Source organism: Oryza sativa, chromosome 4 (genome assembly GCF_034140825.1).
Source record: "Oryza sativa Japonica Group chromosome 4, ASM3414082v1".
Lineage (NCBI taxonomy): Eukaryota > Viridiplantae > Streptophyta > Magnoliopsida > Poales > Poaceae > Oryza > Oryza sativa.
Window position 1 is genome coordinate 31,567,655 of NC_089038.1, and position 26,057 is coordinate 31,593,711.

Sequence of the window (26,057 nt, forward strand, 5' to 3'; positions counted from 1 at the left end):
ATGCCCGTACACGAATCAAAACAAAGCTTTATCGTAGTCCAAACAACTGATCTAGCTAGGATCCAGTTGTGTAGATGTGTGTGCACACCCCTGGTCACACGCCACAGCTAGCTCAGCTCTGATCGATCTCCTTTTTCTGTTTTGTTGTGTTGTGTCTGGAGGAGGAAGAAGAAGAAGAAGATTGGATTGATCTCAGCCTCTAGATTTTGGTAGTGAAAATAAAATGTGATTATATTGAATAATTGAAAGGAGTTGAAGCTCACTGGCCACCTATCCTAGCTCTAGCTAGGCCTCTAAATATCTGGGGACAGTGCCAATGGAGTAAGGGCCCATAGGCATGCATATATGCCATGCAATGTATGCTGAGTAATGATGGTTTCATACTTTCATTTGCCTTCATGCATGGCAAGATCAGAGATGATTTAACAGCTAACCCGCTGTCAGTACTCGGTGACACGTTCATTAGCTAGCAAAGGTAAGACTGTTCTGGATTCCAACAATAAGGGCATGTACAATGGTTGTCAATAGTGGTCTCTTAGCGTTACTAATTAGGAATACTTATTGACATGGAAGAAAGAGAAAGAGAAGAGACAAAACGTCGTTGTTATACATGACAACGGCTTAACAACGACTCTTAATCACTATAATATGAAAATATGGTTGCACGAGGGTAAAAAAAGGGAAAGAATATTAACAAATGGAATATTTTTTGAGTTAATGATTAGAGTCTTTGTCGTCTCAACTATTGTAAAGACAGGGTCTCTAAATAATCTTGTATTGTTTAAGAGATCATACTCGTCTCTACCATTGAACGTGCCCTAATAGTGAATTATTTTGCATGCGGACCATGCTGTGTCGATCGATTAACTCACCTACCATGCAGTAATTTGGAGGTTGCATGGGCACCATGGAATATCCGAATAAATAGAATAGACATAAATTAAAGGTCCTCTTTCAAAAGAAATTTAGTGATATCAAGAATTTATCATTAATTTCTACTATATCTTTCGACGTAAAAGTTACGATTCTTTCTTGGGTGTGATATGCACGGAAAATATTTTCTACATCTAGTACTTGAATAGGGAACCTTTTTAAGATAACAGAAGAATTTTATCAATCTGAGTCAATTATATTAAAATGATACAACTGCATTAAGAATAGTCTCGACCTGTTGACTGTTTTAAGGTTAAAAAAAAAAAAGCTTTGCTCTTTTGACTGTTGACTCCCCAATCAGTCGGTTTTGTTTTAACCGCGACATGCAATATGCAGGGGCCCCGCATTTGCTCACAGGCTCACATGCCTGCGCGAGTAATCCAAAGCACGAGTCATCCAAATTAAGTCCAAACCGAGATGACTTGGTTGAATTTCAGCAGCAGCAACCACCGACTCGATGCATGCCAGCCACAATCCTCGCCACCGCGCGCGACGTGACACGCCAAGCTCTACCTAGCTAGCGTGCTCCATGTCCATCACTAGCTAGCTTCAGTGACGGCCTCTCGCCTCCACCAATGGCCTATAAATCCAGGCTCCCAGCTCGTCTTCTTCCCTCGCACACCAGCTAGCTATAGCTAAGCCCCCCAAGAGACATCGAGAGCGAGATCGCCATGGCCGCCGCCGCCGCCAAGAACGGCCGCATTGCCGTCGCCGCGCTCCTCCTGGCGGCGCTGGCCCTGTCCGCGCAGCTCGCGCCGGCCGCGGCGTGCTCCTACTGCCCGACGCCGAAGCCGCCTCCGCCGCCGCCGCCGGCGCCGTCCGGCGTCCCGTGCCCGCCGCCGCCGTACACCCCCACCCCGGCGACGCCGACGGGGAAGTGCCCGGTGAACACGCTGAAGCTGCTGGCGTGCGTGGACGCGCTGAACGGGCTGGTGCACGCGGTGGTCGGCGCCAAGGCCAGCGACACCTGCTGCCCGCTGCTGTCCGGCGTCGCCGACCTCGACGCCGCGCTCTGCCTCTGCACCGCCATCAAGGCCAAGGCGCTCGGCGTCAGCCTCGTCCTCCCCGTTGCCATCTCCGTGCTCGTCAACGAGTGCGGCAAGCACGTCCCCTCCAGCTTCCAGTGCCCATCATAAATCACCTCAATTATGTATGATCACTAATTAATTAATAATCACCTACTGCATCTGATCTCTGCATGCATGCATGGATTAATTAATTAAGCTATCAAATTACATATTACCTGCATAATTAATAAGTATAGTTTATCACCTGGCTATGCTATATACATATAAATATATATAGTGACATATGTAGCATATATACATGAGCTCTGACTTGTGTCATGGAGATGTGGAGGCATGCATGGAGCCTTGGATTGTGCATTTAATTGATGTATAATAATATTTGTGTAACATATATTTTGCTGTGTCATGCATATATGCATGTGGAGTTGTGGTATTTGGTTTGTAGTGGTTTGGGAGATTTATTATGAAATAAAGAGTGTGTGATATGTATGCTATGAAATACAAAGTTTGATGTGTATGTATCATATGTATATGTGTGGCTGATAAAGCCTGTCATTCTGTCAACTTTCATATATAGTATAAAACGTGCTATGTTGTGCTTAAATGAATATGTTTTCCTATTTCTCATGTGTTTGTTTCATCCATTCTTCAAAATGCGTTCATAATTGAAAGCAGCTCTGGTTTCTTTCAAGTTCAAAGCCTCTCTTATGGAACGAAAGAATTTTACAGAGAAATTTATTTTTAAAAAATTAAACTAATTCATGTGAATTTCCTGCAAAAACTCCTGCGTTACAGCTTCCGAAGGAGTACTAAGTTGTATATGTACACCCCTCCCCACAAAACAAGTTGTATATGTACAAGTGGATATTTCAATCTTGATCGGAGGGCATCTTACATTGGCTCATTTCTCTGGTCAAAATATTGATCCCTTCTAGTCCAGAAAAACGGAATGCTTTGAATTTTGGCGCAAGCAGTTTCCTTTAAGGGAGATATTACTGTAAACAGGGCCGGCCCTGACTTTTTGGTGGCCCGGTGCGAAAAAAAATGTAGGCCCCCATTCACCATAAAAATATAAGATAATATTTAAAAACTCATTGTCATTAACGAATTTCACGCTAATAAGCTTAAAATACAATCAGGCAATCACGATATGCTCGATCGTCGATTGGTTTTCTGTCTTTCCTCTAAGCCTATCAGGCCTGATACCATAGTACATATATTTTGGAGGCCTCTAATTTTTGGAGACCTAATACGGTTGCACCGTCCGCACTGCCCAGGCCGGCCCTGACTGTAAATCAGCAATTAACACAGCAAGATGATAGATTGTTACACATGTTCTAAGCTCAGACTGTGTAGTAGTAAGTGCAAAGATCTGCATGCGACATACGCTGATATGCATTGCACTACCAGAGATACTCTCTGCTACTCAATTTTGACAGTTGCCACACGGCAGAGCTCAGAAAGAGAATACAAGGCACAAGGCAGCCCAACTCAAGCATCCCTATCATTTCACTTACGCTTATAACCAAAATTTAAATTTTAAAAGTAAAACTTGAATTTATAGTTGATTTTGTGGATTTTTATCAAGATCAAGCGTGTTCAGATAAGCCAAGAATAATTTTTGGTTTTCTAAAAAAAAAATTATAGATTATTATGTTATATATCCCTACAAACATACAAGTTCAAATTAAATATACTCAGAGAAAATAACAAGAAATTTAGGAATAACTTTGAACGGGGACATTGTGCAATTTTGTATTTCCATGCGTGGATCAAAAAGACACGATCATATATAGGTTATTCAATGTTCTAGAAACTTCTTATAGCTGTTTAAACCACATGCAAGAAACAGGAGCATGCAAGCAAAGATGGCGCTACATAACGTCAGGTTCCACGCGAGGACCACACTTTCTAGCACAAGAAAATCTGCGAGGTGCAGCACGGCGCACAAACGAATACAAAGAATCGAGCGATGTAACAACAATCCAGCAGAATATAACAAAATGTCGATGCTGACCACAAACGTCACCATTCAAGATTCTACATTATATTTGTTTATACAGCAGGGGTTCAGAGTACAAGATTGGCCGGGTAGTATATCACCATTTGAGCAAAACAGACTGAGCAAATGCAACATAATTTTCGCTGTGTTAAGGCACTCAAAATGGAACATGGGGGATCAATTGTGTTATCTGCAATCTGGCAAGCGTTTTCCGCGGACGTGTTCAAGCGACGGCTTGGAGAGCTCTCTCGAAGTTATCTTCTGCTGATACGGCACGCTTTACTAGCACATGATCGGGGTGTGATAGTTTCAGCTGGCTGCAGATGGAAAAGAAAGGTTAGAAGTGTGGTAAGCATTTTTGGGTTCACTAAAAGTAAAGCATTGTGAAAATCACGGGATAGTTTCCAAACACTGAAGCAAAGCATGAAAGATGTTCTACGGTTTAACCCGCACAGATGGTAAATTCCACCGAACCATTCTACTGGTAATTATATGTTAAAAAAAATGAATTGTGAAGTCATCAATCTTCAGTGTTGATATTCTTCTCAACAGTTCACATCAGTTTCATAAACTATTACTAACTGACTCGTTTAGTAAAGTTTTGGATGTCCCTAACTGATAGGCATTTTATGAAGAATCTATACTTATATATATTATTATATACTATTAAAAGACATTAGTGGTGGTAGTGAGCCTGCCACCACCACCACCACCACCACCATCACTGACACATGGGCCCTGATATAGTACAACACATGTCAATGCTCTGCTTGCTCTTTGGACTTGTTAGGCTGTAGGCTGTAGTCTATAGGAGAAGAGGACATTGGGATTTGGGTGATTACTTAATTTGTAGGCTGGAGCTCTTAAATTTTCTAAGCATGTAATTTTTCTTTTGTTCTTTAAGATGATAGATCTTCTTTCAACCAATGAAAAAATAATTAATTTCCACAAGGACTTAATTTTGCTATTTTCAATATCCGTTGCAAAGCATGGGTATTTGGCTAGTGAAGACAAAAGATACATAGAGGATCCTAACATGATAGTCTGATACCCTGCCGCTTCTTTTCATACTGGACCAGTAATATCTAAAACAAAGTAGAGAAGTTCTGTGGAATCTGGGTGGAACAATTGGAATGTTGAACACAGCCAATTGGAATGTCAGTTTCAAGTTGCTGGGCAGACCTTGTCTTGATATATCAGATCAGGAACTAGTGGCTATAACAAATTTGCTTGGATACACAAAATCAGATCATAGCCAAAAAAAAAAAACAGCTGTCTTTCGCAAAACTTGAACATATAAATTCAATCGCCGAAATAAGAGAAAATGATTCACTAGTTCAAAGAGGAAAAGTATCTCATGACATTTTGCCAGTGGTCCTACTCGTGACACGTCTTTCACCATCCCAGATCAACCAATGCTATAGTTCATGTTTCTTTAATAGCTGCGGGGACCAGTCATACGATTGCCAAGATTTGACTAGACTTATTGAGTGGCTATTGTTTTAAATAGGCTGAATAGTGAGACACAAATACAAATATTTCTCTTGGGTAGCAGCTTTTGCACCATGCCATGAGATATTTACATCAGTCTGGTAATTTCTGATACATTATTGCATTTTCATTTTAACTTTTTAACTACTAATCTTGAAGGTCTCTGTAGCATAAAATAATTAGGTGGAGATATAAATTTTAAGAATGTCCCCTTATCTTGCTAGCAATTTAACTTTAAAATATTGTTTGGTAGTAATTGTCCCTCTGGATACATATTTAATAGTTTGTATATGCAAGCCACATGATTTATCAACATGTAATTCTTCTAGTTTGGCATGCATCTTCCAAATAATAAGATAGAATAATATAATGAAATCCTGCTTGACACAGCATGACAGTGTTGCCTTCCATGCAAATAACTAAACAGAGCAAACAGTTGAATTGTACAGTTGTGTTACAGTTTGTACCTGAGGTATCTTGATGACGGTTTGCCAAGGTGGAGATTACACACAATAAGATTAGCAAGAGTTTCAGGATCTTTTGCATCCTACAAGAGTAGAAACAGGGTTTGAGTACCTTGTGTCGAACATGCCAACGTGGCATCCTTATGTGAGTCAAATAAAAAAAATTAAATGTCATAAGTTTTTTTTTCCAACTTTAATTCAAACTTAGTTGCGAGGTGTGTCATCAAGCTAACCTTGTTCAATGCTTCGAGTAAAAGAGTCTCAGCCTCATCAAAGCTCCCCATGTGCATACAGCAAACTGCCTTGCCATTTAGAACCATTCCTGTCATCGGGTATTTTTCAGCAAAGTCTTGGAATATGAGGTAAGCTTCACGGATCTTAGAGCCACCCTGCACGATAACTTGATTGTTAATAAGCTCGATAGATTAAATGTTGAATAAGCACATTTGTCCAGCAGTTGTCAATGCAATGCTGAATTTTCGGTACTCCACAAAGTTGGACTGTCAAAGTACTTACAACAGCAATGTCCAGCCATGCGTTTGCAAGTTGTGTCAGTGTATGGTCCTCATCAATCTGTTGCATGATCTTTAATTGCTTCTCGGCATAGTCTGAACGGTGCATCTTAATGAAGATCTGGACATTCAATGCATGCCTGTAACCGAAAAGCAACAGATAGTAAACAAGATCATCAACAAACAGTATTCCACAAATGAAGGGGGCACCAAACAGAAGATTCTGACCACCAAGGTTTGCAGTTAACTAAATGATCAGCAACATCAAATCGAAATCAGCAAAGATCAGCAATTACCAGTGTTGAACAATAGAAAATATTACCATGCTAAAGATCATGAAGCCAGAAAGCACATTTAAGATGTATCATGCAGTAATGCATTTTCACCAACTCTCAAAACGTCACATTTTCAACAAGATAAACATAAGTGCATTTGCATGTGCATAGTTAGCACTTAGCAGCATATAAGAAAGAAAAGTGCGTTGAACTACAATGTCCGAGTGATAATAAACGTGCACAACACTGAGCATTTGAACATACCTTTTCGGAAACAAGATTTTTGACTTATCTTACTGGATACCAATAAACTTGACCATTATTGTAAGGTGATCAAAATTCACAAACAAAATTTTCTATTGTTCTGCACCTATGTTTTCTAAAAATAAATCTACACCTGGAAGGATGAACCATATAAAGTTCAGAGGACAAATGAAACTCACAGGTCCAGAGTTCCACCAGAGTGTGTGTGCTTGAGAGCTTCAGTGTAGTCTTGCTCATGCATAAATATAATTCCAGCAATCAATCGTAGAACAGGATTGCTTCCAACCGCCGAATCACTCAACCATTCCTTCAGACTGACAATCGCACTTTCCTTCAAAAGTTGTACAAAAGAATAATACATAGCATTTCAGTGTATGGACAAACCAGAGGGAAGAGAAGACAATATGATGGAAAAACAAAACAAAAAACTATTTTTCTAGGCTTAGCTGTACTGGACTACTGGTTAAATACTCATAAAGTGCATGACATGAACCAAAATAAGACCATAAAAACTCTGAAATGCACCAGAAAACAATCGTATTATTGGACCATAATGTATGCGGTAGGGTTAAAGTGAAAACATGCATACACAAGTTGAGTTCATGGGGCCTCATAGCAATTTGGGGAAAACATATACCAATGATCCATCTATGTTTGAGGAGGTGGTATCCCTGAATTGCCTGTGATTGCCAAGTTGACCATACATTCCCCAGCAGACTACCAACCAACATTATCACTGATGAATGCCGGTAGTCCTAGTCTCCTAGATGCATGGTAGGCAGTATGTATGTTTTCCCCCAATTTATCTGAACTGAACACCCTGAGATCAAGTTTACGTTATACTGGTTCCGTTTTGTTTTCTTCTTTTGGGTTTTAACAGTGAGGAGGAAGTAGCTCTAATGGCATATCTTTGTGTATGCAAGTGTGTCTATGCTCTTTTTTTTTTACTTTAAACTTTAAAGGAACTGTGGTTTCAACCTATGGTAACTGAAGTTTGAAACGAAAGGTCCTAATATGCATTGCGCAATTGAGCTGAAGAACTTAACAGCTTCAGCCTCTGAACACCATCAGAGTCTATTCATCCAATTGAAATGAAAAATAGGAAATCAATGATCAAGTATCAACGAACTAATCAAGCCCTGAGCCTCTGGCAATGCATACGATCCACTAGATCTAACTCCAGATCACATAACTCAATATAGATCTAGCCCTTCGATCACAACAAAGCACACCAGATCCAGACTCAGACATCACGTTACAGAGGCGATGGGATCAGATCCAGCGTGCTAACCTTGTCTCCGGAGAGGTACAGCGCGAGCAGCTTCACGGCCTGCAGCGACGTCGCCGCGGACGAGTCGATCTCGCTGATCACCAACTGCAACAGCCACATGGGGGGAGGGGACACGCACCGATCAGAGCCGCCAACCCGTTGTAGAGCGAGCGAGCGACCGAGGGGGAAGGGAAGGGAGCTGAGCTCACCTGGTAGGAGCCGAGCGCGACGTAGGAGCGGAAGACGATGGCGTCGCGCTCGGCGGCGGCGTCGGCGTCGAGGCCCGGGACGTCGCTGTTGTTGATGGCGGCCTGGTAGGCGCCGAGGTAGAAGAGGTTGCGCAGGTTGAAGAGGAGGTCCGGGGACGCCATGGGGTGGCTGCTCCGGTGCTCTGCCGCCGGCGACGACGAGGAGGAGGCGGCTCGTCGGCGACGAGGAGTAGGAGATCTCGCGAGCGGTGGCGCTGCTGCTGCTCCTCTCTCCTTGGCCCGTTTGGTCTCTGTGTGGGTTGGTAAAGACTGAGGCGTATTTATAACTGGGCTCGATTGGGCCAAAAACTTCTGGCCCGTTGCTAGGTGGGCCCGTCGGAAATCTGCAGAGAGGTGGGCCCATTGTTTGGGCCTTAGTTCTATAGTGGGCCAAAATATATCCGGCGCTAGCAAATTCTAGTACAGTACATTTTTGCTATATATATTTTTGTCGATATTTTTTTCTAATATAATGGTAATGTACATTATAACTTACATGGTAACTATAATATAACTTTCATATAATTTTAATCGTTATATTTATTTCAACATTCATGCAAGTTAGAAAGAAAAAAATCCGAGCGCATATGTGTGACGATTCGGTCCCACAATCTTCGTTTTATAAAAATAGCATGTAACTAACAAATTTTTGAAAGTTACAAGTTACAATATAATTACATCATGATTGCACTATAATTTATATGTATAGGCAGTCTCAGTATAATTTGGTCGTGCTGTCGTGGTACAAATCCAACTCCGACTTGGTAACAAATTATCTTCTAGATTCTAATCGATAAATTTCAACGAAAATTTGACGAGCCTTTTGGCCAACTCGAGAGTGACGTCAGCGCGCACGGCGTGCTCGGCCCATCGTCTTATAGGCTCTTAGCTCAAGACACTGGCGGAGTCATAAACAGCGCTGTAAAACGAGCAGCGCGCGCACGCCGATCAGCAAGCCGCCACTGGCTACTTAAAGCCGTAGCCTGTAGCTCAGCTCCACCGCGCATAAACCTAGCCAGCTAGCAACCGACAAGCCAAGGCGACGGCAATGGCGCCGACGACGACGGCCACGGCGGCGGCGGAGCAGGCGCCGCCGCCGCAGCATACGAGGAAGGCGGTGGGGCTCGCCGCGCACGACGACTCCGGCCACCTCACACCCATCCGCATCTCGCGCAGGTATGAACAGCCAACCGTATACCGCTCCATGCTAAGAGGATCTTTGTCGTGCTCGATGATTGCTCGATGATTCTCCCGCGCCATGGCGCCATTGATGGGAGATTGGGAGACATATGGAGCTTTTTTTTTTCTCTCCAGAGTTTAAGATGATCTATCGTGTTTGAATTTGACTGTTACTCTCGTAGCAACAATAGTTTACAGGATGTCCACATCGAATTAGTGAAAATCGCCGTTTGGTTCATGGAGTTAATAGAATCTGAAGCTCTCATGAGCCAGCGTCACTTGAGCTTTCGATTTTTGTTTTCCCCTTCCATTTCCAGTCATTTCCAGCCTTCTCATCGGATTTGTAGATTGTAGTTTTGCATTTGATTTCCCTGCGAGCAACGGTGCTCAGCATTTGCACATCGAATTTCGGTCATCCATGTGCAAAGGAAGCAAAATTCACCACTTTTTGAAACTGTTCTTTTTTAAAAATCTTTTAGAGAAGTGTATTTATTACCTGGCCTCGTTCAACCGGATATATGCAGCCATTTAAATTGGTTCTGAAACTGTTCTTGATCAAATGGAGTATCTCAACCAAGCCCTTTCGTGCCAAATCAACAAACAACAGCAAAATCTTTCCCCAGACGTCTACAGTACAAAAACCCTGACCATCCAGCACCAGCCAGCGCTGGCTCACTGACCTGCAGCAACCAGCTTTAAAAACCATGCGCATTTGCAGCACGTATTCTGTACCAGGAATACGGGATCCGTCAGATCTCAACTGCAAGGCACCCTTTCTTCAATTGTTTTTGGTGGTGAGTTAATACTGTTCAACAGTGACCATACTGGGCATGCCTCAGCTGCAAGAATTTATGGTGCTCGATCGCTACTACGTCATCCATCTTCTTTTCATGTGCGACCATTCTGGCTGTGATTGGCTGGCTGCTGCTGTCAAAGTAACAGGAGTGATTTACTTTCACAGTCTGGTTGTATGGTACATAATTCAGTTATCCTTCTGGAATCTGAACTCCTCCTGGCTTAGTCATAGCAGTAAAAATGTTCATTCAAGAAACAGGCTTTCAAGCAGTAGGCGGCTTGCTGCACATGGCTTGTTTTTGTTACCAGTTTTTTTGTCGAGCCTATGTGAATTTTCACAAGTTTACAGCCATCTGTGTGATGGTAAATTGAGGATCTTGCTGTATGCCAATTCACTTGCTAGTGTTGTAAGCATGCATCTTCTTTCAGCTTCAGCAGTTCAAGGCTGTTGATTTGATGGTACTGAATTAGTTCCCTGAAATACTTCAGATAAAGTAAAAGGGAAAGCAAAATAAAAGAAAAATTTCAGTTCTACCAGTTCATGGCTTAGTTAAAATCTTGGGAGGTGAAGCATGGTGTTTAGGCTCTCTCTTCTTGTGTACTTGAGAGTCTGAACTCTCAATGCTGAAGTAATAACCACTGCAGTTCTGCTAAAAGGTTATTGGCTCAGTAGAGAAATAGTATATGTTTCTGACTTGTGTTCTATATATTGCCATTTTTCAGGAAAACTGGAGATGACGACGTCGCTATAAAGGTGCTGTACTGTGGGATTTGTCACTCTGACCTGCACACCATCAAGAATGAGTGGAGAAACGCTGTCTACCCAGTTGTTGCAGGGTACATCCTTCTTATTGCATCACCAATTTATCAATCAATCGTTTTTCTTTTCTTCTTGGTTCTGTGCGCATCCAGATGGAAAGGCTGGATGCAATTTCATTGCTTAGTGAAATATCCATTATCAGTTCATACTTTCTTCCGGCAAAGCTGAATTATCATACTGTAAACTGCAAATCTTGTCAGTTTTTTTTCACGATAATGAAATTCATTTTGTTTTTACTTCAAAGAAGCTACAACCAACCACTACCGCCGTTTCAGGTTATAAGACGTTTTAACTTTAGTCAAAGTCAAACTGCTTCAAGTTTGACTAAGTTTGTAGAAAAAATAATAATAACATTTTCAACCCAAGACAAATTTATTATGAAAATATATTCAGTTATTAATTTAATAAAACTAATTTGGTATTACAAATATTACTATATTTGTTTATAAACTTAGTCAGACTTTATCAAAGTCAAAACATCCTGTAACCTAAAACGGAGGGAGTATTACTCTAAAGTGCTTTCAACTTACTTGGAAAAAAGAAATGCAAACTTTGGCTGCATGGTTTGATTGATGCAGGCACGAGATCACCGGGGTGGTGACCGAGGTGGGGAAGAACGTGGCGAGGTTCAAGGCCGGCGACGAGGTCGGCGTCGGGTGCATGGTGAACACCTGCGGCGGCTGCGAGAGCTGCCGGGACGGCTGCGAGAACTACTGCTCCGGCGGGGTCGTCTTCACCTACAACTCCGTCGACCGGGACGGCACGCGCACCTACGGCGGCTACTCCGACGCGGTGGTCGTCAGCCAGCGCTTCGTCGTGCGCTTCCCCTCCTCCGCCGGCGGCGGCGCCGGCGCCGCGCTGCCGCTGGACAGCGGCGCGCCGCTGCTGTGCGCCGGGGTGACGGTGTACGCGCCGATGAGGCAGCATGGGCTGTGCGAGGCCGGGAAGCACGTCGGCGTGGTGGGGCTCGGCGGGCTCGGCCACGTCGCCGTCAAGTTCGCCAGGGCGTTCGGGATGAGGGTGACGGTGATCAGCACGTCGCCGGTGAAGAGGCAGGAGGCCCTGGAGAGGCTCGGCGCCGACGGCTTCATCGTCAGCACCAACGCCAGTGAGATGAAGGTAATTTTAAAGCTAGTTTGATCAAGTCAAGAGATTATTAAATGAACTTTAAGAACGGATTACACGATAGTAATTACAATCTACAACTCCTGTACAAGTAGTAAATTAATAGGACCACTTTGGACTGAGTTAAGAAGAGATCAATGAACTATTCAGTTCTACATTAATCGTGTAGTCATATGGAAGGACATCCTACTGATGCAGATGCAGTAATATGGCACATCACAAACATACAATTTCAAATTTGACTTTTACAAGTTGCGTTTGATATGTTATTTTTGTTACAAATTATAGAAGTCGAATTTGAATTTGCATGTTTGTGGAGTGTTATATTAGTAGATGTCAATCTATTTTTTCAATTTTTTTTAATATTTTTATAATCGTTTAATTAACATGCAATAAACGGGTTAACATCCACTCAAGTGGTTATAATCCATCTCCATCAATTTATTGATGTGCTGCAGTGCAACTTTGCAAGGCTATGCAAGCCGAAGAAATCTTTGAATACAACTGATGCACCTCATTGCCGACAGAGCATCTTAAGATTGTTTGGTCAAGTATCTGAATTTGCATTTTGGACTTGTGTTTTTGCAGGCTGCGATGGGCACCATGCATGGCATCATCAACACGGCCTCTGCAAGCACATCCATGCACTCTTACCTGGCACTCTTGAAGCCCAAGGGCAAGATGATCTTGGTTGGCCTGCCTGAGAAGCCTCTCCAGATCCCAACCTTCGCTTTGGTTGGAGGTAATTTACTAGTTTGTCTGACGCTGCATCGTCTGATTCCTTCTCAAATTCATGGCAAAATTTGACAGTTTGTTTTGTGACAAATCTTTGCAAATCAACAGGGGGCAAGATACTAGCTGGGAGCTGCATGGGGAGCATCAGTGAAACGCAGGAGATGATCGACTTCGCCGCCGAGCACGGGGTGGCCGCCGACATCGAGCTGATCGGCGCCGACGAGGTGAACACGGCCATGGAGCGCCTCGCCAAGGGCGACGTCAGGTACCGCTTCGTCGTCGACATCGGCAACACCCTCAGGTCGGATTGACTAGGGAGCTCACTGTCACTGGTCTCAGCTCTGTAGCATACCGGACCTGCAATCCTGCAAAGTAGTGCAATCTTCTTGCTACAAGACATACATATCACCTCTACTTGGTGTCAATAAATGTAGCAAAAGTGGTACATTGTTGTACTAATCTGTGTTTAATATAGCGTTGCAACACACATGTATATTGTGTAATGGAATGGAATGGGTCACTGACTCCTATCCAAGAACGAGCCATTTGCATTTTGCAATAAAGCATTACTGTACTTGTACACAGGGACAAGGGTAACGTTCTCACTCTGATGGTTGGACAAAAAAGTTATACTAGTATACAATATGCCAATATGGATTCTGCTTGAATGAAGCTAAAACGACGTACTACAGAGATAGACATCATCACCTTGACATACTAAGGGACCTGGGGATAGAGAGCGATCGGACCTCCGGCGCCGAACTTGGGAACATCACGTTGAGCCTGTGCATCAGGACGTCAGCCTTGGATGGTATCTCGTTGAGCAGGAACTGCTGCACGATCGGCTTCTTGAACCACTCGAGCACCGAGTCACCTGGCGCCCGCAGCACCACCTTGCTCACCTCAAAGGGGGACTCCAGCGACGCCAGCACCTGCGCCACCACCATCTTGAGCGTTGGTCCAGTCACTAGCTTGATGCGGCGCGGCACCACCCCATAGTAGAGCATACGCTTCCTGAACCGGTGCAGCGTGTGCACGGTTGCCACTAGCGCTGCGCCAACGGAGAGGTTTCTGACGTCCAGTGACCAGGCGATGTGCTGGTCGAAGACGATCGCCTTGGCAAACAGCTTATTCTCGTAGGCGACCTTCCAGATACAGCGGGCACGGTTCATCTGCCCCATGAGAACTAAATAGTTGAGAAGCACATTCACGAAGTACCTTGCCGCACTCTCCTCATTGTCGTAGTCGATGCCCTGGAAGAACTCCCGGACGAACGAGAGCACTGGCTTCTTGCGCTGCTCAGGCCCGGTGAACAGCCCGCACATGAAGTCATGTGCCTTGTGCTTGCTTACACTCAGGATGTCCATGATTGCCCGCTCGCGTCCCTCATCCTGGCACCGCACCAAATGTGCAAGGATCGAAGTGTAGAGTATCAAGTCCACCTTTGCTGCCCCCGCGACATATGTCTCGAGCAATGGCCGTGCTGAGTCATACAGCCCCGTCTTCATACATGACTCGAATAGCTGCCTTATGATGAAATTGTTGGTCCTTATGCCAGCGGAGCCCATGAACCGAAGCCACCGGAGTGCAAGCTCCGTCGACCCTTCCTTGATGTAAATCATCAGGAGGTCGCTGGCGGTCACCTCTATCGGGAACCCTGATGCCTTCATCTCCAGCAATACCTTTGCAGCCAAATCCAGCATCCTCTTATTCGCCAACATCATCAGCAATGCTGTAAATGTGCTAAGCCCCGGCCGTTGTCCAGCATTTGCCATCGAGTGGTACAACCGCATAGCAGCATCCACCTGCCCTGCAGAAGCATGCATCTCAACCAGACAAGCGTATGTCGCTGGCGTAGGGAAGAAGCCGGACTTCTCCATATCACCAAACAACTGTGTGGCAACATCCAACCTCCCGGACCGTGCATTCGCCTCGACAACCATGGTGTACAGACCAAAGCTTGGACGGAGCCCTCCCCTCCTCATCTCCTCCCAGAGCTCCATCCCTGCATCCAACTTCCCAGCCCTCACCAGCCCCTCCACCACGGCTGTGCTCACCGCCGGGCTTGCACGGTGCCCCACCGCCACCATCTCCCTGTACATCCCCATAGCAGCATCGAGCCTCCCTGCTTTTGCCAGCACGTCCACCAGCACGCCGTACATCCCAGCCGACGCCCGCCCAATCCCCTCCCTCTTCCTCATTTCATCAAACATCTTGCGTGCGGCATCTATCCTCCCGGCGCGCGCAAGGGCTGGCACCACGAGCTCGTAGGTTCCCTCGTCGAGCGCGCACCCCGACGATGACATTTCGTCGAGCACCTCAAAGGCCTTGAAGGCGAGGCCCCTGGTGAGCAGCAGCGAGAGGAGGGCATTGTAGGCGTGCGTCTCCAGGACCCTGAAACCCGCGTCGCGGAGGCGCTTGAAGCAGAAGAAGGCGGGCTCGAGGAGGCCATGGGTGGCGAGCGCGGAGAGAACGGCGTTGAGGGTCTTGGGGAAGGCGGCGGGGTCGGGGAGGGCGAGGGTATCGTCGAAGAGGGAGAGGAGTTCGGAGGAGTGGGTGGCCGGGGCGAGGCGGGCGGCGAGGAGGGAGGAGAGGTCGTCGGAGGGGACGAACCATGGCTGGACGCGCGCCCAGGCGACGAGGGCGAGGAGCGGGGTGGGGTCGGAGGCGGGGAGGGAGGACGCGGCGAGGAGGAGGAGAGCCGGATCGGGCTGGGACGGCAGCGCGGAGAGCGCGGCGGAGAGGGATGGCCCCGAGCGGAAGCGGAGCGCGAGCGCCGCCAGCCGCGCCGCCGCCGCGGGGCGCGGGAGCGGGTGGGCCGAGGAGCCGGACAGGATGGTCGCGTCGGCGCCCGGCACCGCGGCGCGCGCCCCCGGCGCCGACGAGAGGACCTCCCCCGACTCGTCCAGGTAGTCCACCGTGTCGGTCCACTCCGCCGCCGGCGGAGGCGGCGGCGGCGAAGGCCCCGTCGAGAGCCGCCGCCCCCGCGCGGCGATCGAGAGGGGCAGCGCCGCCGTCGTGAGGCGGCGGCGCGAGAGGCCGACGCGGAGTAGCATCGCGATGACGCTGCCGCCGCCGTGGGGCTCTCTGCGACTGCAAGTAGGGGACTTCGCTAGGGTGCCCTTTGGGCCGTGCTCGGCCCATCCAATTACATGTTGTTGGGCCGTGGCCCATTACAAGGCCCATCGCACACCGTTGCCGAGTCGTCTTCTTCCTCTTCTTCCCCTCTTCTTCTGCTCTGCTCTACTCGCGAAGCCAAAGCCTCCGCCGCGATCCCCTCCGCCGCTCCCACGAGCTTCGCCGCCCGCTTCCGTCGCGCGTCGGCGATTCGCGCTCTCCCCGACTCCAGCGCCTTCGTCTTCTTCGACCTCCTCCTCCGAAGGCCCCGCCGATCGATCCCCGGTGTCCGCGCCTTCTAGTTCGCCTTTTCGAGCTCTTTTTCGCCGGAGACGACGGGCGTGGGCGATTCGGCTGGATTCCTCTCCGGTACGTGCGATCTCGCTCCAGCTCTGCTGATTTATCTACCCTAGCTTTGTGGTTGCGGAACAGCCCTGAGTAGCACCCATGTTTTGAGATGTTTCGACTGTATCGACTTGCTGTGCGCGCGTCCCTGTTAGGTCTAGCTTCCACTGGGTGTTGTTTACTGCTCAATCTATACTTTACCACTGTAGCTTCTGCCACCAATCGGTTGGTCATGTGTATGCCTGTGTGAATTCCACTGGGTGTGTGTGCACATGTATGAATGTGTGATGCAAACCAATATGGTAGATCCAGTGGATGCTTATACTATTAACTGCTTAAGTAAGATGTATATGCCATAGTTTTGCGCAATGTTTGGGTGTAGTTCATTCCATGTTGTTTTCCCTGCAGCTGGTTGTATAATTCATGGTGCATATTTTGTCTTGCCTCTGTTTCAGCATTCCTGTTAGGACTTAGGAGAAGTAATGTCAGGAGTATTAGCAAAATTCGCTATTGCATCTGCGGTGATGTGGACAGCTCCAGTTGCCATCGTGTATGGATTTTACTACCAGATGATTCCAGGTTTGACTATTGTATCTAATTTACATTGTTTTTCATCGCTACTTTTAAAACTGGGACACATGATATTCATAAGGAGACTTCATTTGCTCCCTGATCAGGTGTGAGTCAACTGTCATCCTCGACGCAAACTCTAGCAAGTGGATTCCTTGCTGTTATATCGATTAATCTGGTAATCGGCTTTTATATATGCATGGCGATGAAGGAGACTCCCCACCAAGAGCCACAACCTGATCCAACCTTCTTGGCAAATGCTAAAGCAAGCATTGATCAACCAACTCCGTCTCAAGTGAATGATGATTCCCATGGAAAGGGAAAGGTGGAGTAGGTCATATCACAACATGTGCATGTTTCACATGTTATCCAGAAACAGTTCTTCTCGATACCCTGCCTTCTAATTCAATATTATCTTCTGTAAATCTTGAGAATTATGGAACCAATATGAGTTTTACCTTTTGTACTGTTATTATCGAGATACTGTGTTAGAATTATTTTTGTTTGGCTGCAGAGAACTACTTTGGCTGGCTGTATTTAAGTCAATTTCGTTTTTCTTCAATGTGGTCAGAGATCTCCTTTAGCATACATTTAATAAGATAAATATTATATCTATTTAGTTATCCATTCGCAATGTGGCACTGTTTTTTTAAAAAAAATTTCTGGTTAGGAGAACAAACCTGGAGAAAGTTGTGTTCCAAACTTATGCAAATGTTTGCCCATTGGAAGTAGATGATTTCATGGAGTAAGCCTATTATGCTTTAGGGAGATAATAATTTATTAGTGCCCATGCCACTCACTCTTATGGATGCTCGACGCTAGAATGGTACTGATCTGACCAAATGGGAAGCTCAGAATCTACTTTACCCTTAGTCATTCACATGGCTTAGCAGCTAAGAACAAGTTAAGTCATCATGTATTATCATATCATAAAGTACAAAGAGATCACCTGAGATAAGCTTTGGTTTTAGAAAATCTAGGATGGATACAATAAATACTCCACCAAGAGTATGTTATTTTGCGAAGATAGAAAACTCATAGATTAATACAAATCAAGCCTATCTGGGAAATAAGATCCTCTGTTATTCTGAAGATCTATGCCCATATGGCAAGCATTGACATCAGTCCAGCACCTAGGAAAAGTGCAAGGTATGCCATGAGCTGAAGCTTTGTATTAATCTGTAGCTTCGGGTTATTGAAATCTGTTGCTAGAAGGTCAACTAGGGACATGTAGATCAAAATTCCTGCTGAGGCTGAGTTGAAGACTCCTTCAACGACGAAGGCAGTTGAGCTATGCACATTGTAGCTCGATGAAATTGCAATTCCTAGCACGATGCCCACAGGTGCAGTCAGGGAGAAAAATATTGCCATAATGACGGTTGCCCTTACCTTAAAATTAGCCTGCAGTAAGAAGAATGAATCAAACATATTAGCTTTTTGTTGCTGTAAGACATGATATGTTATATGCATAGTTGTCTCTTTCTTCTTTGTGTCCAATTATTTGATTTCTCGATAAATCTATTATTATTCTTACCTAACTAGTGAACCTATGTTCTCTATATGAAACAGTTATATTTCTTTATTTTTCTTTTGCAGCCTGTTACTTTGTTCTCGGCTTCTTTTTTTTGTGGTCTGTTACTTCGTTCTTGAAGAAAATGGCTAATAACTTTTCATGCTTGCAATGTGTCTTGTTGCTATTGTGCCTTTTTTTTTCCAACTTTGTATGTCTCTGCCTTATTTCTTTTTTTCTCTCCCCTTCTGCGGAAGGGCCCTTCCACTGGCCTACGAGCATGTTGATGTTAAGCCTTTTCGAGCAAGCATTTTGCTATCTTTTGTCAAAAGTCGAAACAACAAGTTAGATATTTGTCATCAGGTGTCTACTATCTAGGTTACAGTACTTGGACATACCTGAACAATGCAACCACCCAAACCTACACCTTCAAAGAACTGGTGGAAGCTGAGGGCACCAACTAGTGGCCTGATAGTAGATGGCCTCACAGATGCACCTAAGGATACTCCAATGATAACTGAATGCACCAAGATTCCCAGCTCAAGAACCTGCATGGCCAAAAATTCATGTGGTTATTGCAAGAGGGCCTATCTGGTTTTGTGAAGCATTCATTTAGTTGGCAATCAATGTGCAAATGGAGTTAATTCTGAGTTTAGTGGGAAAAGTTTCCCCTGAAGTGCAGATTATCAGACATATCCATTGAATAGGTATCTTCTCTTCCCCATATATGTTTTCTATGTGTTTTATGGAAATAAGTAAAAAGAGATATTAGATAATCAACATCATCCTGCACTATTGTAGTTTCAAGATTACAATAGACTAAACTTATTCTCATTACTGTTGCCAGGAAGGCCTATGAGCTTCAAGTGACTGCTGTTACCTGAGATACTACCTTATGTCGAATTGATTCAGCTACTGAACCCTCCTCTGGTGAGCCACAGACCACTATATCACCATGTGAATGTGTATGTCCTCCATGTGTGTGCGCATTTATGTGTTGTGCATGTTCAGCCCTCTCGTCTCCAGCATGCTTGTGTACGTTGATGTTGTCAACTGGGCGTGCCTTCCTGAATTGAGACCGGTGATAGTATCCAGCAGCCAATGAGTCCACCACCATTGTGGACACTGCAGCAGACATTGAAACAAGGCCCGCAAAGGGGAAGGGATTCCTATCCCCACCACCCCTTTTGAGGCATGGAGATGTGAGCGCATCAAACGCCGCTGGAAGAATGTGCACCATGCCAGTGGCAAGGATGACGCCGGCTGCAAATGCCTTGACAGCAAAGAAGATGTCACCATCAGGGCGCAGCGCAGCCATGGAGCGGCCAATCACTGGCACCAAGACACCAGCCGCCCCAGCTGCAAGGATGGATGCAATGGCAATGAGCTTTAGCTTCATTGCACCCTGTCTGTCTGCCCCGTCTGTGGTGTTAGCACAGTCGCAGGCACTGGCTGCAGTGTGCTGCGCAAAGAGCAGTAGCCATGGAAGCACTTGCAAGGTATGCTTCTTGGCTCCCATTGTTGCTGATTATGTTGATTATTTCCCTGTGATACGATGTATGTATATTGCTATGAGTCAGAGATGAAGGTAGTACTGGGTTCTTTATATAGGAGGGGATGAGATGATAGGGATTGATGTCATCCTTTGACCAGAAGATGGAGGCAATGATGGGTTTTTTCTTCTTCTTTTTTTATTTAAGTAGAAGGGAATAAGATGATGAGAAGAGATGTCATTCTTTGGCCAGAAGATGGATGCAATACTGGGTCATTTATATAGGAGGGGATGAGATCATAGGGAGATATGTCATCCTTTGTCTAGGTGGGATGAGCTATGCCCATGTGTCAAAAACTGTAGACTAAAGCACTTTGGACAAAGTTGACCCAAAAATGTGGAAGGACCAAACTCTCTCCATAAATATGTAAACCGTAATTTAACGCTATCACTCTATCATGATGTTAATTGACAGGTGTATCATGGGGCATGGTAAAGCCATAAAGGTAGATCAAGCCTGGGCTCATGTGGAACTTGTTTGCATCCATGGTAATCAGTTGTGGGGTGAATGTGAAAAATCTTCATGTTCAGTGTTAACGTCCGCATGCCATGTTGACCCATCTCCTGATTACCAATGAATATGGCTGAAGCAGATTTCACCTGATTATATTCACCTTGAGTAAAGCTGGGGATATAGCATTCAGATAGATTTTTTTTTGCCTTCTATTGCCACCCTTCTTCATCTCTTAAGACTTCTAATTAACATTATTGTTCTTATCCGGTTGGAAGATGTACAGGTGCAAATCTGATGGTTCGAACACAATAGTTTTGCATTGAGCTGTCAATCTGAATCAAGCAAATCAGCTACCAGCCTGCCAGTGAGTCCTGAATGTGCAATCTGAATTGATTAGATGGCTCATGATGAACTTATCGTCGGACATGTTGGATCGGTATGTTCATCACATTTGCTCCCTTTAATTAGCTTTAGGCACAATTGTGCTGCATCATTGGTGGCTTATCGATTGATATGTACATGCAAGTAAGAAGTGACTTGGAAAGTATTTGTTGCCTATACGGATGGGTCTCAAGATCTACACTCGTGGGTTCTACTGTTGACAAGAACTAATGCACTGTTTACAAGAATATTAGCAGGATTCTGCATATTTCCTTCACCAATCACTACTACCCGTATCAACCTAAGACTATCATGTTTTCCTTTTTCCTTGCACCTGTTTCTGATAGTTAGAAGTGACATTTTTAAGTGCTTGTTGATACAGACCATTCGTTTATATTCATTTTCATAAAAAAAAGAATTCAGTTATATCCAAGTTTTCAAATTTTCAAGCAGGGGTATCCTTGTTCCTCGCTGACCTCGGGCTCGGCTAATGGTCGAACGGATGCACCAGGGAGAAAAGAAGGCGACACAACACACCACAAGGACAGCATAGTGGGTAGGCAGACCAGCTATGTTCTTGTACACGAACAGGAGAAGCACCACTGAGCCGGCCGGCCGGCCAGCCAACCGCAGCGGAGTGGAGGTGAGCCAATAATGCTATCCTAGCTCGCAGGATTTAAGTGGTATCGTGCACTTGACTTGACCCCATAACAGTTCACCCTTTTGCTTTTTGCCTCGTGAATTTCTTCAGGAAAAAAAATCTGACCAATCAAGGTTGTGCAGAATGTTAACACTGCATAGATAAAGTTCCTCTTGATTTCGAGGGCTGGAGTATGTCCATTGATGATTCAAGGGACAATTAAAACCCTTCCTGTGCTGATGCAGTTTTGCATGATGCTGAAGCGGTAGATCGGCCGATCTGTGACTTGCTGGGTGGTAAGGACAGCTAAAAAAATCTCAGAGGGATATGAAGTGAATCAGTGGCTCAAAGTTGCCATCGTCTGGGCTTGTGCAGCACCTGGTATCTCGCATTGCCGTAAGAGCGACCTAACATGAAATACTGCACACAGTCATCTCATTTGCAGGACAGCGACACAGTGTAATGCTCTTCACTGCACACACTCAGCTCATCTGCAGGAGGACAGTGGCACAGTGTACTGCTCTTTCGCCTCCCACTCAGCAAGTCATGCAACAGCGCCATGTGCTTGCGATGAAAGCCCATCGCTGCCCACTAATGGCCGAGGTGATCGTCGCGTTTCTACATCCGCATCATTGGTTGCTCGGACGGAGGCCATGGGGCGCCTGGAGCCAAAGCTGCGTAGCCCATGTTCTCCTTGACTCCTTGGATTTCGTTTGCAAGCAGGAAAGGTATTGTTTGCACTTTGCAGCTCTGCACTGTGTTATTCGTTTCCTTATCTTCTTTCTTTTCACGAGTAGAATTCTGCTTTGGAATAAATCTATTTTGCCTCTCTCCTAATTGAATCGCCTCACAAAATCACAAAATCGGATATAACGTTTTCCTCATCTTCGAAAGCTGGTGAAAACTGTCATCCTTCCTGCCTCTAATGCTGCTGGAAGATGAGATAGGAGGAAAATGGAAGAGAGGATTGATAGAGGGGAAAAGATAAGGAGAAAGTTGTTGACATATGGGTCCCACTCATTACTCAACGAGTCAACCGAGGTTAACTTGTTACTACGTCAGTAGAAACCGTTTCCAAACCATCGAAGGAGCTGATTTGTAGTTGAGAGAGGCTAAGGAGCTGATTTGTTATATTCGGTTTTATAGTTGAGAGAGGCTACTGCTGGGTGGTAACTACTGTCCTCCTGTCATGGACAAGCAGAGGGATGTGACAATCAGTAGCTCAAGTTACGCCATCGTCTGGGCTTGTGCTACACATATAGCGTTGCGCGGTGTGTAACGTGTGTTAGGCCGACTAGTGTAGTCCTCTTCATTGCACACTCAGCACATTTGCAGGACAGCGCCAGTGTAATGCTCTTGACTGCACACTCAGCTCATCTGCAGAAGGATAGAGACACAGTGTACTGCTCTTTCGCTTCCCACTCAGCAAGTCATGCAACAGCTCATGAAAATATGCAGTGCAAATCACATATGCAATGGAAATCTGGAGACTACGTTGGATCCAAATATGAGTGTTTTAGATTTGTTCGTGTCACCAAGAATAAAACTTTTACTCGTGGTTAAATCTAAGAGTAAATCTAGGAAAAATATGTAGTGCAAATCACATATACAGTGGAAATATAAAAACTATCATTAGACTAAAATGGACGCCTACAATTTATCAATGCCAACAATAGAAAAACTTATAGGCGTCCATTTTAGTCTAAGATAGTTTTCATATTTCCACTATATATGTGATTTGAACTACATATTTTCCCAAACAACACCATACTTTTGCGATGAAGCCCACCTGTACCCACTAACGGCCGAGGATATTGTCTCTGTTCTACTACCTTCGTCCTAGAAAAAGACAAACCCTGAGTTTCCGTGTCCAACGTTTGACAGTTCGTCTTATATGAAATTTTTTTTATAATTAATATTTTTAGTGTTGTTGGATGATAAAACATGATTAATACTTTATGCATGACTTGTCTTTTTAATTTTTTTTCATAATTTTTTTAAATAAGACAGACAGTCAAACGTTGGACATGGAAACCCAGGGTTTGTTTTTTTATTGGGACGGAGGGAGTATATTACAAATCTTTCAGGTTTATCCTAAGTTAAAATTCTTTTAAGTGACATTAATTTGTAAATATTTATCAACAACACTAAATTAATTTGTAAATATTTATTTACAATATATTTATTTTGTGTGGAAAATATACCTATAATTTTTTTATAAAATTTAATCAAACTTAAAAAAGTTTGATTTAGGATAAACCCAAAACGACTGTAATGTGACGGAGGGAATAGATACGGCCAAGCTGGGTAGCTGCGAGCATGAGAGGATTGGTCTGCACATTGCAGCTCTGCGCTGCACTGTGTTCTCCGGCTCGTTGTTCTTCTTTCTTTTATCTCCTATTTCTTCTCCGGCTCGTTATCCGGCACGACGGCGTGGGCTAGCCCGTGCTCGCTAGTTGCTACTCGACCCAGTGTGTAGTCGCGACATGGCTGTGATTTGAGAAGAGGAAGCTTGATGAGGAGAAGGGGAAGGGAGGTGGGGAGGAGGAAGAGGTGGTTGCTAGCGCGGGGTGGAGGCGGAGGTGGAGGTGGTGGCGCTTCAACAGCCGGTGGCGCCGTGGCGGCGAAGACTGCCGCGGCGCTTCCCGATCGCATTGCCTCCTCCCCGACGGTGGCCTAGGTGATGGACGACACCCCGGCATTGGGCGTGGAGCGGAAGGGGAAAGAGGGGGCGGAGCGGTCCACGGGAAACTATTTTAACAGCGCTCGTGTGGACGTCCACCCGTTTATTGCATGTCATCTAAATGGTTATGAAAAAATATGAACAAGATAGATCAATTTGTAATATATCAATCCACATATTTTTGTTACAATTTGTAGAAGTTGAATTTGAACTTGCATGTATGTGGAGTGATATATTACATATTGATCTATCTTGTCAATTTTTTTAAAAATTTTTCGTAACCATCTAATTGACATGCAATAAACGGATAGACGCCCACTTGAGCTATTAGAATCCATCTCCAGCTGTCCACGGCTCCACGCCATATATGGCCCGGCCATCCTGGGTTCAAAGTTGTTGGGCTATCTTACATGGCTGTATGCCCCGACCATCCTGGGCCCAAAGTTGTTCGTTTCCAGCCTGAAAACCAGCCATATTCAGTCAAGGAATAAGTTCACTCTAGGTCCCTCAAGTTGTCGCCCTGTCCGATTTTTCGTCCTCAGTCTAGAAAACCTGATACAACGCATCCCCCAACTTACAAAACAATACAAAACAACGTCAGCCAAAATCAGGGTCAAATACTGCCGAGGACCTCGTTTGCACTGGTTTTGTAATTTGTTGGACACGCTGTATCCGGTTTTCCGGTTTAGGGACGCAATTCGGACTGGGCAACATATTGAGGGACCTAAAGTGAACTTATTCCTTCAGTCAAGTGACCGGGTCCCCCAAGGACATTGGTATTATCAGGCATACCGACAAACCAGATGGGCCAATACTGAATTCAGCATACAACGTACTCCAGCTAGCACCGGTTTCAGTCAAATGATCGATGTAGTGCATTACTACATTGGCCATGGATGATTGGATGTGATTGCCGGTTCCTCAAGAGTTAAGCATGCGTGCGACGAGTCGCTGTCAAAGTTTTCAGAAGGTATGGGGCAGTTAACAAGCTGACATACTACAGGAATTATACTGATGTCCCATTTATTAGTGTTGGAATACATGAGATTAATCAGTCAAAGCCAACTGCCAAAAGAACTACTGTACCCCTGAAACCAGGAAACTTCTTTTCTGCATGGTTGCTCGCCTAATTAATCAGTGATTGCGTGCCTTTCGGTAGTTACAAGTAGCAGCAGCTGTACTTACTTTGATTAGTTCTGAATACTACATAATTAAGAGTTTAATTGTGCTTTTACTTGTATAGATAGTACTAGTAGCAGGCTACTACTGTTATCACCTGAGACAACAGAGGATAGATATACGAGTGAGCCGGTCTATCCGCCGCTTTTGTTGCGGACAAATCACTGATGCTCCCGGGACAGCTGCTCCTTCTCCCGGGATTTATTCTCAGAAGTTGTTTTCTCTTGACGAGATTTATTTTCAGAAGTTGTTTTTCTTTTTACTGTAAACTGTCCAAGTTTCTACCCCGTTTCCAAAACCATTTTTTCTCTCTCGTTTGGTCTCAAGGTCTCACCGACCTCTCTTGGTCTTGGCCCTGGGGCTGATCAACTACCTAGATTTATTTTTTATTTTTTTACTGTCAACTGCACGGCATGAGGTAGTACTGTTTTTCTTCTCTGGAATTCTTGCGAATGCTTGAATGGATCTTTGTCCATGTTCTCTTT

The 26,057-nt window shown here is 44.9% G+C and overlaps 6 protein-coding genes and 1 long non-coding RNA gene across 8 annotated transcripts; 4 read left to right on the forward strand and 3 right to left on the reverse strand.

Moving 5' to 3' along the window:
- Window positions 1-1,549: 1,549 nt before the first annotated feature.
- LOC107278293 (36.4 kDa proline-rich protein) lies at window positions 1,550-2,565 on the forward strand. The gene has a single exon (XM_015778374.3). It carries the CDS (start codon window positions 1,605-1,607, stop codon window positions 2,067-2,069), a length of 465 nt encoding a protein of 154 aa, XP_015633860.1. The 5' UTR covers window positions 1,550-1,604; the 3' UTR covers window positions 2,070-2,565.
- Window positions 2,566-3,755: 1,190 nt separating this feature from the next.
- Window positions 3,756-8,742, reverse strand: LOC4336967 (coatomer subunit epsilon-1-like). The gene is made up of 7 exons (NM_001402426.1): window positions 8,449-8,742; window positions 8,261-8,344; window positions 7,149-7,300; window positions 6,435-6,570; window positions 6,152-6,307; window positions 5,922-6,001; window positions 3,756-4,280 (listed from the first exon to the last, which is right to left on the reverse strand). The coding sequence occupies exons 1-7, from the start codon at window positions 8,608-8,610 to the stop codon at window positions 4,187-4,189; spliced, it is 864 nt and encodes a 287-aa protein (NP_001389355.1). The 5' UTR covers window positions 8,611-8,742; the 3' UTR covers window positions 3,756-4,186.
- Window positions 8,743-9,412: 670 nt separating this feature from the next.
- LOC4336968 (cinnamyl alcohol dehydrogenase 7-like) lies at window positions 9,413-13,781 on the forward strand. Its single transcript, NM_001419162.1, has 5 exons — window positions 9,413-9,663; window positions 11,185-11,298; window positions 11,860-12,400; window positions 12,995-13,148; window positions 13,250-13,781. The coding sequence occupies exons 1-5, from the start codon at window positions 9,536-9,538 to the stop codon at window positions 13,450-13,452; spliced, it is 1,140 nt and encodes a 379-aa protein (NP_001406091.1). The 5' UTR covers window positions 9,413-9,535; the 3' UTR covers window positions 13,453-13,781.
- Window positions 13,670-16,209, reverse strand: LOC4336969 (pentatricopeptide repeat-containing protein At1g79490, mitochondrial). The gene has a single exon (XM_015780123.3). It carries the CDS (start codon window positions 16,195-16,197, stop codon window positions 13,846-13,848), a length of 2,352 nt encoding a protein of 783 aa, XP_015635609.1. The 5' UTR covers window positions 16,198-16,209; the 3' UTR covers window positions 13,670-13,845.
- A 170-nt stretch (window positions 16,210-16,379) lies between these two features.
- Window positions 16,380-17,787, forward strand: LOC4336970 (uncharacterized). The gene is made up of 3 exons (NM_001419855.1): window positions 16,380-16,627; window positions 17,059-17,182; window positions 17,281-17,787. The coding sequence occupies exons 2-3, from the start codon at window positions 17,086-17,088 to the stop codon at window positions 17,505-17,507; spliced, it is 324 nt and encodes a 107-aa protein (NP_001406784.1). The 5' UTR covers window positions 16,380-16,627; window positions 17,059-17,085; the 3' UTR covers window positions 17,508-17,787.
- A 280-nt stretch (window positions 17,788-18,067) lies between these two features.
- Window positions 18,068-20,426, reverse strand: LOC4336971 (zinc transporter 3-like). Of its 2 annotated transcripts, none has more exons than NM_001419857.1 (3): window positions 19,564-20,426; window positions 19,082-19,231; window positions 18,068-18,574 (listed from the first exon to the last, which is right to left on the reverse strand). In NM_001419857.1, the coding sequence occupies exons 1-3, from the start codon at window positions 20,200-20,202 to the stop codon at window positions 18,269-18,271; spliced, it is 1,095 nt and encodes a 364-aa protein (NP_001406786.1). In that variant the 5' UTR covers window positions 20,203-20,426; the 3' UTR covers window positions 18,068-18,268. The 2 variants fall into 2 exon arrangements, with proteins under 2 accessions (NP_001406786.1, XP_025880625.1); XM_026024840.2 differs by having other exon boundaries at window positions 19,576-20,347.
- A 1,098-nt stretch (window positions 20,427-21,524) lies between these two features.
- On the forward strand, window positions 21,525-22,547 carry LOC107280753 (uncharacterized). The gene is made up of 2 exons (XR_001545368.3): window positions 21,525-21,713; window positions 21,822-22,547. It is a non-coding gene; the product is annotated as an uncharacterized lncRNA (long non-coding RNA).
- The last annotated feature ends 3,510 nt before the right edge of the window (window positions 22,548-26,057 follow it).